Genomic DNA, 11338 nt, shown 5'->3' on the forward strand with positions numbered 1-11338 from the left:
TACCTACCATGTGCCGGATATAAGTGCAAAATACAGAGAGCAAAAGAGAGAGAGAAAGACTTTTTAATTGTAGCTTATTTTTTCCCCTTGGAAAAAACAAGTTTCAGTTTTACAGTATATATCCAGCAATAGAGAACAAGTAAAATTAAAGTGAAAAGAGCAAGTAGCTGAAGAGTATGTTTAGGATGATCTTGTTTGTGTTAGAAGGATATAAATAGACTCATGTAGTTTTTTTATTCATGGAAAATTTCTGGCATGATTCACAAGAAATCTATTAATGGTGTTTTTTGCTTCAAATCATGGGACTAGAAAATCAGGAACAATGGGGAAATGGCCTTTCACTTTAAAAAAATTTTCTTTTAGTTATATAAGTTTCAGGTGTCTAGCATTATAATTCGACATCTGTATACATTAGACAGTGGTGAGCACCCCAAGCCTGGTTACCACCTATCACCACACACTGACCCCTTCACTCATTTCGGCCGCCCCCCTTCACTTCTCACTGTACATTCATTTGTAGATAATTTTTCGTGGGGGGATGAGCATGCTTTATTTGTTTTTTTAATGCATACAGACTTAACCATTCGATCAATATGACAAAGACACAAGATATGTTATAAAATTTAAATTAGATTCCACTTACAACAGTGTTTAGTTCTGTTACTAAAATTATATATCTGCACCTTCTCTTCTATACCTGAATCATAGATCAATTCAAAACTGACCAGAATGTGAATATTTTTAAAATTGTCAAACATTGCAATTTAACGTATTCCTGTTTCTTAGACAACTTTTGAGCGGGGGCTGGAACTACATGCCAAAGTCACAGTCTTTGCAGAGGGCTGCCACGGACACCTGGCCAAGCAGCTGTACAGGAAGTTCGACTTGAGGGCCAACTGCGAGCCCCAGACATACGGGATCGGGCTCAAGGAGGTACTCGAGTTTGCCGGTGTGACTTTCGTGTGAAAAGATGAAGCTTACATTAATTTGTATTGTGTGGTTTATAAATTGATTTAATTTTATAGTTACATTTTTCATTAACCTGAAATGTTCATAATGACTAAAAACATTAGGGATATTTTTCAAGGGGCTGGAGAATAGTACTAATCAAATTTTACTATTACCTAAATTGTGTCTGCATGTTCTAGTTGTTTTATCAGATGTTGATTGAAGTCTTGAATTTGAAAATATTTGTGATATTGATTTTTTTCATGGTAATGCCATCTGCCCTAATAGGATTTGACCTGTTATCCAATGCTCTTTGTAAAATGACCACATCCTACAAGAATTGTTTATTCAAAATTATAACGTAAAGATAATTTAGTTTATGAAATATACACTCAGCCATAGTATATTGACCTGCAGCCTACAATTTAATTAGGCTGAGTGTTGTATATTTTCTCAGTTTATCCAAACCTTAGGTCTATTAGCGCAAAAGTTTCATCATAACTCTTTTGTTAAGAATCTTTTTAGGGTAAAGCTCGGAAAGTTTCAAATTCTATATATAACTAGATGCGTTATATTGTAAGGGCTTAATTGTTTTGGTAGACTGTACATAATTCTATGTGGTGGCACGTCATATCTGATTTTTAGATAGTATTTCCTGTGGAAATTGTTGTTTGCAATTTAAAACTTAACCATTCTGAAAACAGGATGATCAGTTAGCTTCAGTCAGGGAGAGGGTGGTGCAGGAGGGAGCACACTGTTTTTTTTTACTGAAGAATGACATCTGTCCTGTAAAGTAACAGATCCGAAGTGCAGGGCGCAGCTCACGTTCATGAGGTGAACACACCCGTGTGGCCGTCGCCCGGGTCAAGGTGTAGGTGGTTCCCAGCACCCCATCTCTTCAGCGGCGTTTCCCACAACCGCACGAACACCTTACCCATCTGAGAACTTAATTAATGTCTTACAGAGTTCCTCATCTGTTTCTTTACTCCAATCATCCTGCTGCATTTTGATGTCATTTTCTGGGATATTTGAAGTACTTTTTTGTGTGTTTCTCTTATTTCTGCTTTTCAGTTGTAACTTTCATAAATAAGACATAAAACTTAGCAAGTTTTATACATGTGGTGCCATAAAACATCTAAATAATACTCGAGGACTTTTTTTTAAAGTTATGGATTATCGATGAGAAGAAGTGGAAACCCGGGAGAGTCGATCACACTGTCGGCTGGCCCCTGGACAGACACACGTATGGGGGCTCATTCCTCTATCACCTGAATGAAGGGGAGCCCCTCGTAGCGCTCGGCTTCGTGGTAAGTTACACTCCGTGATGGGAAGTTCCACTCTGAGAGCCACTGGGTCTTCAGTGTCACAAATCCAGGGCTTTGCATCTGGAGAATGTAAAAGGCTTCTCATTTAAAGCTTCCTCTCTGCTTTTGTCCACATCTGAAGTGCTTATGGCCACTGTAGACAGTGGTCTGCTTCAGCTCACGTAGCTGTAGTACAGTAGCTGCTACACGCCAGGCCCTGTGCTGGATGCTTCCCTGGGAATCCTGGTCCATAAAAATCCTGTGAAGTTGGTCTAGCGTTATTTTACCGGTGGGAAAACTGAAGTCCAGACAAGCTAAACAGCCTTCCCAGACACACGCATTAAGTGACAGAGGCAGGACTCATGCCCGAACCTGTCTGACCTGAAGCCCATGTCCACTGTGGCATGCCACTGCAGGAAGTGCAGTCCGCACTGGGTTTGAACCTCTAACTAAAACAGGACCATTTCCTCTCTTTTGGTCGCTTAAACATCCTTACAGTAAATTACATCTTGAACATTACAAGGAATGGAAAAGTGATATGAGTCACTGCACCTTGCAGTTGCAGCTTTATAGTTCAATGTCATGATTAGACTTGTACATGACACGTTGTTAAATTTATGTATTATTGTGTTCGGTGCATCACTTTGATTTAGTTTTTATAGTGACTTAATCTTTTCAAAGCAAAAAGGGTTTGGTTATTAATTTCAGCATTTTTGGTAAAAATGTAATCTCTAATGTTTTTCACCTTTTTTTGTAAGTGCGATTACATTCTTTTTCTTCATTTTTGCCTCAGTAGTACTGCATCGAGCTTATTAGTTTATTTCTGGAGTTGGTATTGAGAAATGAATGATAAATTATTACAACTCCTTTTGTAGAAACATAATGTGTAACACCTACAAACATTTTTCTAATTTGGACTTTGATTTACAAAGCACAATGATTTATTAATACGTTCTAAATGTTTTCAAGTTCTGCCAATTCTAAACACATGGCATCCTTTTGTTTACCCTTTCTTTTCCAAACAGATTTTATTGGGTTATTTATTTAAATTTGGGTCATTGCATACCTTTCTCTAAGTACTTTGAGTACAAGAAGTTTAATGTACGTGTTCTCTGGTAAATATTGCTCACATTTCAGCCTGATATAATTTGAAATAACGATGTCTCATTTAAATATAAACATTTTAAGGTTGGTCTAGACTATCAAAATCCGTACCTAAGTCCATTTAGAGAGTTCCAGAGGTGGAAACACCACCCTAGCATCCAGCCGACGTTGGAAGGCGGGAAAAGGGTTGCATATGGAGCCAGAGCCCTCAATGAAGGTGGCTTTCAGGTAACACTTCCGCGTTTTTAATCCTTATTTCTGTATTATAAATTCAACGTTGAAACATAAGGTAACAACTTTAAATAAAGGATAGAAGATTATCTCAGGAAGAAAATTTAAGTAACTAAGCAAAGCACCCTAGTATTTATAAAACTGTACCACACCAGAGTTAAATGACACCATGAATTTAATTTTAAGGATATATTGATTTCTAGAGAAAAATTCATGGGCTTTTTTGTTTATTGGTTTGTCTTTAACCAGAGAATTTAAACTATGTGATCCAAGATCTTTTCCTTTATTCCTTTGCTGCCAGGAAACTCAAGGACAGATGTAGTTTTCAGCAAAGGTAATTAATTAATCTCAACTACCTAGTGTCATCCATGCCCTTTAGGTGGCCTCTGTTAAGTTTTTACCCTTAATTGTCCTATTTTAGTATATGTTCAAAATAAATACCATCAAATGCAGTTAATTTATTAAGTATTTAGTTACTAAACAGTGAAATAATTTATGAAGTATTTAGTTATTAAACAATGAAATAAGAGCTAGATGGCTAACTATGATAAAAGCTATTAGAACTGTGTTGGAAATAGTATTTGACAGGTAAGATGATCTAAAAGTCAGCTCTAAAACTTATACCAAACGGTTTGGTCAAGTTATTTAACTCCTCGGGCGTTAAGGGATCATCTGTAAAATAAAGATGATCCCTTCTGTCTCTAATATTCTAGGAATCTAGAACTGTTGATATTTTAGAAATCTGATATCTTTTTGTTTTTAATCTGTTGTAAAAGTAACAAATAGATCATAGAAAATTGGGGAGAAAAGTTGACTTAACCTTTAAAGTGAAGTTCTAAATACATTCGTAAAGTCAAGTACAATCACAGCTAAATTATGAATGTCATCACTAGAACCCTAAAAATAACACTGTCCCTAAATTCCATTGCTGCGGAGTTACCTCCCATGAGGTTGTTTTTATTTCTGGAGCAGTTATTCGTTTGCAATAATATTTGCTAAATTTCCTATGTTCAAGCCCATTAAACTTTTCTGAATAATGTGCATAATACCTATTGCCAGCCTAATTCTACTTTTTAATTTACAGTGTAAAGGCTTCTGTATATTCAGTAGTACATACAGACTCGTGTTTATGACACCTGCCTTGTGTGCTTCAGCACCTCAGATGATCTTTAGATGAGCAGGAAGAGATGACCCCACACACACAATACACTTTTTACCTAAGTTTTCTGATTTAATTAGTCAAAGATTCAGAAACTTACTTCCATTAAGTTTTTGAAGACCCTTCAGAGACAAAAATTTGGAACATCCAATTTTATTCTGCACCAACAAGTATTACATGCCTTTTTATTTCTCTTTCTTCAGTCTGTACCAAAGCTCCCCTTTCCTGATGGGTTTCTAGTATTTAACCCCTGTTTTTTTTTTTGGGGGGGGGAGGTTCTTTTTTTTTCTTTTAGAGCAGGGAAGTGTAATTTTATTTTGGTGCAGAAATAGATTAGGTTACAGAAAAGTCCTAGGAAAAGGAAGTTACGAGACTGATTTTACCAATTGTCAGGTGGAAGGGTAAAATCTGTTACTGTAGAACTACTCCAGGCCATACCCATCTTCTTCAGTGATATGGCCTGGTTCCTCATTTTAACCCCCGTTTTTTTGTTTGTTTTTTTAATTTATTTTATTTACTTTTGGCTGCCTTGGTTCTCCGTTGCTGTGCACGGGCTTTCTCTAGTTGCGGCGATTCTCTAGTTGCGGCGAGTGGGGGCCATTCCACACTGCGGTGCGCAGGCCTCCCACTGCAGTGGGTGGCCTCTCCCACTGTGGAGCACGGGCTCTAGGCGCGTCGGCTCAGTAGTTGTGACGCACGGGCTTAGTCGCTCCACGACATGTGAGCTCTTCCCGGACCAGGGCTCGATCCCGTGTCCCCTGCATTGGCAGGCGGATTCTTAACCACTGCGCCACCAGGGAAGCTCTAACCGCCGTTTAATGGATGTCCCAGAATACATCTCTCTGTACGACTTTTCCTGGGTCCCCCAGGTCCTTAACAAATGTCCAGCTGCCCGCACAGGGTAGGATCCTCGCAGAACTGAAAAACACACATTTCCCTTGGGCCATGACGTTTTTTATTCTTACGACTTAAGCGCCCATTTGGAAGAATTTGCACCAGCAGTCCGTGTCCTTTTATTAAACGTCAGTCTTCTGGCTCTTGAATCAGACTTAGGATTAGCAGGGCCACAGCCTGATTTGAGAGGAGCATTGTCATGATCCAGGTTCCTAACCATTTTCTCTGTTTGCAGCTCCTGGCATTCCAGAAAGCCCTTTCCCCTTGTTGTCTGCTCTGCGGCCCTGATTTCACGCTCTCTTATCTGCATGTTTCTGATGCTGAGTTTGGTTGGAGAACAGCAGTCACCCCTGGGCCCGAGCCTTCTTGTGCCAGCGTTGCTTTTGCTTCTCACCGCCACTCCCACGCAGTTAGAACTCTGTAATCACGGGAGCGCGGCCACAGCCCCGCGGCGTGGCGGCTGATGGTGGCGGGCTCCCTGTTGACCTCCTCTCCTCAGGGTCCCTCTCCGCCCATCGGCCACACTGTCAGCCACCCACCACTTTCTCAACAAAGACCCGTGGCGTACTGTGGGAAGCCTCCAGGAGGAAAGAGCAACTCCACAGCTCTCTTTTCTTCCTCTCCACACTCTAGGTTACAGTACAGTCTCCTGAGGGAGGCAGTCTGTAACTTAGCTGCTACATCGTGGGGCTAAACCAAAACCGTCACCCACCCTTTAGTACGTTGTTTTCCGTCAGAAGTGTATACTGAGGCCCAAACAACCATCTTAAAGTTTATTTTGGAAATTCAGTTTATTCTTCGGTTAATTAAAATATATTATTTAAGGTAGTGGCTAATTGTGGTGATGCCATGATTAGAACCTAGGTTTCCGAAACTCCCTGGACATCAAGGTAAAACAAGGAGGTATGAAGAGTTAAGATAACATCCTTTGTAAATCACATGTTACCCACAATGCGTGTAAAAGCAGATCACAATTTAGATAATAGACGTTCAGGTTTAGAGAATATTCTTTTCATTATGACATAGATATGTATAAATAAAAACATTTTATGTAAATGTTAATGCTCTGGTCTTAACGTCCGTCTCATGCAGGTAAGTCATGGGGAGGGAGATGGAAAAGAGATCAGAGGAATAGTTCTGATCCTTGTTTCTAGAGGAGGAGAAAAACTGCCCTTGCTCTGATTTTTCTCTTCACTCGTATTCATTTGCATGTAATTTTTTTTTTTTGTTTTTTCCCTACAGCTTTCAAAGAGGCTATAATTTGGAGTATTCGGTTCTGTTTGTTTAATTTGAACTAACAGATGCACTTTGACTGTTTCTTTCCTCAGTCTATACCAAAACTCACCTTTCCTGGGGGCTTACTAATTGGTTGTAGCCCTGGTTTCATGAATGTTCCCAAGATCAAAGGAACCCACACAGCAATGAAAAGTGGGATTTTGGCAGCAGAATCTATTTTTAATCAACTAACTAGTGAGAATCTCCAATCAAAGACAATAGGTAAGAACTCCCATTTATTCTCAGGTTCTTCATGGGGATGTTTAAAAAGAAGCTATTTAAACATACACTCAGTGTACGGAGAGAGGATGACAGTAGATACAGTTAGAAATCTTGCTGGTCTTGTATGTTTATCTCATTGGGCATTGAAAGATGCAGAGTGTGACTGTCCCTCTACACAAAGCGTCAAGATGCCTGCTGGGCAAAGCACACTGCAGCCTGCTCGCCATGAGGTTTTTACGGCCACGTGCCGTTTCATGAATGGAAAGTAGAACGAGCCCGAGGTGTCCCGCCCCCTGGAAACAAGTTCAACGTGAGGGTCCCGCCTCACATCGCACAGGCCCAGGTGGACCCTTGCAGGCGCCCCCAGACCTTCACTCCAGGGCAGGCAGCGGACCCGCCTCCGCCTTCACCTCCTGTCACCCTCCATCCCAGACACGCTTCCTGGGTCCCGGGGGCACCCAGCTGATGGCCGGCCCCCAAGCTCCCCGCACCTCGGCTCGGATCTCTCTCCGGGGGCCTCGCGCGGACCTCACCAGTGAATCTGCACTGCACACAGGCACACGGCCCTGCCAGCCCCTCTCACCGCGCCGCTCCCTCTCCGGTGTGTTCCACCTTCCGGCTCGGCTCACTGTTTAACGTACTTATTGATCAACCTCGTTTCCTTGGACGGAACACTCCTCCCAGAGCAGGGGCTTGGCTCCCTGTGGACGCAAACACCAGGAGCAAGTCCGTAGGTACCCGATAGATGAGCCGCGTTCCGTAGAGTCGGGTGACACGCTCCTCCAGGTGGACTGTACCTTCAGGCATGCCCGGGGACAGGAGAGGCAGGGCCGGTGCCTCGGACCGCCTCACCAAGTGCGCGTCCCGCCGGGCGCCAGCCCGCTTGCCCCGCGCAGGTCGGGCCGGAGCAGGCAGGTCACCGGCACCAGGAGGAGGGTGGTCACGAGAACCAGGACGTCCTGTTGGAGATTAAGTGCAGGGCCCCAAGCTTTAGGTGCTGCCACCTCCTAGGGCCACCACAGCCGAGCACTATGAGCTGGGCAGCTTTAACCAGGAAGGTATTCGGAGTTCCGCAGGCGAGCACTTCGCAGCTGTGTCCGAGTCTCCAGCTTCCGGGGGCCCCGGGCTCCTGGCAGAGCACCGCCAGCCCCTGCCTTGTCCTCCTCTGGCTGTCTCCTGGACGCCAGTCATTGGACCAAGGGTCCAGGCCGCTCCAGCATGCCCTCGTCTTAACTCGGTATACCGGCAGCGACCCTCTTCTGACCGATTCTGAGACAACTAGGGGTCAGGACTTGAAAATACCTCTCCGGGCCATCACGGCTCAGCCCGTAACGGAAGTGTTTCAGTGATCAGCTCCATAGGTAGCATAAACTCTCTTAGCTTCCTTTTCAGGTTCACTGAATTTTGCAACTAATATTCCATGCTACCAGTATGGCCTTACTGCCTGTTAAACAACCTGTCAAATGGGTATCTTTTTGGAAGACATCAGCATTTATACATGAAATGTTCTTCAAGTGTGGTCTCATATGACCACCTGCTTTTTTAACTATGTAAAAGTCATCTGTTATTTCAGTAGCAAAGTACCTTGACAATAAAGTGTTTTATACTCCTTGAGGCAATTTCACTTAACATTTCATGTTTTTCACAAAAAGGACTTGATGTAACTGAGTATGAGGACAATTTGAAGAAATCATGGGTGTGGAAAGAGCTATATGCCATCAGGAACATCAGACCGTCCTGCCATGGCGTCCTGGGTGTGTACGGAGGGATGATTTACACTGGAATCTTCTACTGGATATTCAGAGGGATGGAGCCCTGGACCCTGAAACATAAAGGTAATTCCGGCCTGAGTATGAATGTTAGTCCTTAACTCAGGAAACGGGATCCAATAAGTAGGGAAAAAAGGTGACCTTCTACACTTTACTGTTTTAAACTTGCTTTCTTAGAGAAATGATGAATTCAGTATCTTTAGGAAGACAGGGTATCATTGTTGAAAGAGGACTAAAGTCTTATTTCTTCAGTATAATATTTACAGGTTTTTATTAAAATGTCTAAGGAAGTACTTTAGAATTAGATACATTTTTACTAAAAACCTTCCTCAAAACTTGGGAAGGTTCTGACTCCGATCAGCTCAGGCCAGCCAAGGACTGCACACCTATTGAGTATCCAAAACCAGACGGGCAGATCAGTTTTGACCTTTTGTCGTCCGTGGCTCTGAGTGGCACCAACCATGAACACGACCAGCCGGCACATCTGACCTTGAAAGATGACAGTGTACCTGTAAACAGAAACCTGACCATATACGACGGGCCTGAGCAGCGGTTCTGCCCTGCAGGTCAGTGCATTCATTTCCATCCACTCTTGAAACGTCAATAGGAGGATTTGCTTGAAACACGTTAGAAATAGGCTTCCGTTTTTTTAAAGACATTTCTCCTTCTATTGCTTGGAAATTGTGAATGACTCCCATCTCCAGCTTCCTTTTGAAAACTCATTATTCTTATGTTTCTACTCTAATGCTATAGTAGTAGGGATTTCTCGCTAAGCCTAATTCAGATGGCATTTCTCAAAAGCAGCCTTTCTCTTTTCACCCTCAGCGCGAGGTTAGGGGTTACAGGGAAAAGCACCAAACACCTCTTTCCGTGTTCACGTGACTTAAAAAAAAATCGTTTCTGTCATGGCCGCTCCTGTCTGTATATATGTATGCTCATGTACACACACACATATACATTATATATGTGTACATAGCCTAAAATACTAGATTTTGGCCACATGCAGCTCAGGGAAATCGTCCTGGACTTTAAATCCATCATGGATACAGTATCTTCCAGTGCTGAGCTTTCAACTAGAATTATAGTAGGAACTGGGTCTCCAGTGCTGGTAGAACAGCATTCAGGTGTGTGAAAATCAGTACCTTCTGGACAGGAACTAGAACATACGCTCTGTGAGGAAGGGACCTCGACTGTCTTGACTTTATCTTTTCACCATTTCTGTCATCTCACTGGGTTGTAAGCTGAGGGTAAGGGCTGACCTAATCTGTCTGTGCAGTCGTGGCACACACGTATACAGGAAGATCTCACTTTATTGCACCTGGCAGATACTGCTTTTTTTACAAAGCGAAGGTCCCTGGCAACCCCGTGCTGAAGAAGCCTACTGGCGCCATTTTTCCATTTGCTCACTCCACGTGTCACATGCGGTAATTCTTGCAAAATTTCAAACTTTCTCATTATTGTATTTGATATTGTGCTCCGTGATCTTTGATGTTAGTATGACTCGCTGAAGGCTCAGATAGCATTTTTTAGCAATAAAGTGTATTTTAAGGAAGGCATGTACATTGTTTTTTAGACATAATGCTGTTATTGCACGCTTCACAGACTGCCAAGTAGCGTAAATGTAACTGTTACATATGCACTGGCAACAAAAAAATTCACATGACTTGCTCTATTGTGATAATTCACTTTATTGCAGCGTCTGGGTCTCTGAAGTATGTCCGTATATAACATCACACCCGAAAACTGCTCAGCCTCGAGTTCCCTTGTTGGTAACACCAACTCAGCCACATGCTGCTGTACCTTCTGCTTTTATCATTTTTAATTTATACAACAGCAAATGCACACACCCAGATCTCTGTAATATTCTGTGGGTAAACATTCAGTCCACAAACGCTGAGGGCTTCTGTGGCTAATTTCTCCAGGACTTTAGCCTCTGCTTTAAAGGCAGCTACTGCACAGAGTTGCCTATGTTTTCTTACAGGAGTTTATGAATTTGTACCTTTGGAACAAGGTGATGGATTTCGGCTACAGATAAATGCTCAGAACTGTGTGCACTGTAAAACATGTGATATTAAGGATCCAAGTCAGAATATTAACTGGGTGGTACCCGAAGGCGGTGGAGGCCCAGCATACAATGGAATGTAAACTGCAGCCGGCTTCACCCGTGCCAGTGTCTCTAAAATGGACGGCAAGTTAACTTCAAATGTTTGGAAGTTCACAGGTGTCAAAAACAGCTTAAATATATTTTTGATCAGAATGTTCATAAAGTAATTATCAGTGAAATAATTTTATACTACACCTAAAACTGTCCCATATTATGAATCTCTCTTAAATAAAACTTTATAAGTGATGTAGCATCTACTTCTCTCTCCAAGTCTTCCGAGATTCAAACACTATTGGCACTACTGGCCTCCAATGTACATTTGACTCAT

At 42.2% G+C, this 11338-nt stretch overlaps 1 protein-coding gene across 5 annotated transcripts in view; it reads left to right on the forward strand.

The window, feature by feature from the left end:
- Positions 1–11261, forward strand: part of ETFDH (electron transfer flavoprotein dehydrogenase) — a 34420-nt gene extending 23159 nt beyond the window's left edge. For 4 of the 5 annotated variants that reach the window (XM_004266157.2, XM_033421544.2, XM_033421548.2 and 1 more), the window contains exons 7-13: positions 787–933; positions 2115–2255; positions 3441–3584; positions 6969–7137; positions 8790–8972; positions 9251–9472; positions 10888–11261. In XM_004266157.2, coding sequence (XP_004266205.1) covers positions 787–933; positions 2115–2255; positions 3441–3584; positions 6969–7137; positions 8790–8972; positions 9251–9472; positions 10888–11051 — 1170 coding nt within the window. In that variant the 3' untranslated portion in view covers positions 11052–11261. The remainder of the gene's footprint in view (positions 1–786; positions 934–2114; positions 2256–3440; positions 3585–6968; positions 7138–8789; positions 8973–9250; positions 9473–10887) is intronic. The other variant, XM_049709029.1, reaches the window with a different exon arrangement.
- Positions 11262–11338: the final 77 nt, after the last annotated feature.

This window comes from Orcinus orca, chromosome 4, assembly GCF_937001465.1.
Source record: "Orcinus orca chromosome 4, mOrcOrc1.1, whole genome shotgun sequence".
NCBI classification, from domain to species: domain Eukaryota; kingdom Metazoa; phylum Chordata; class Mammalia; order Artiodactyla; family Delphinidae; genus Orcinus; species Orcinus orca.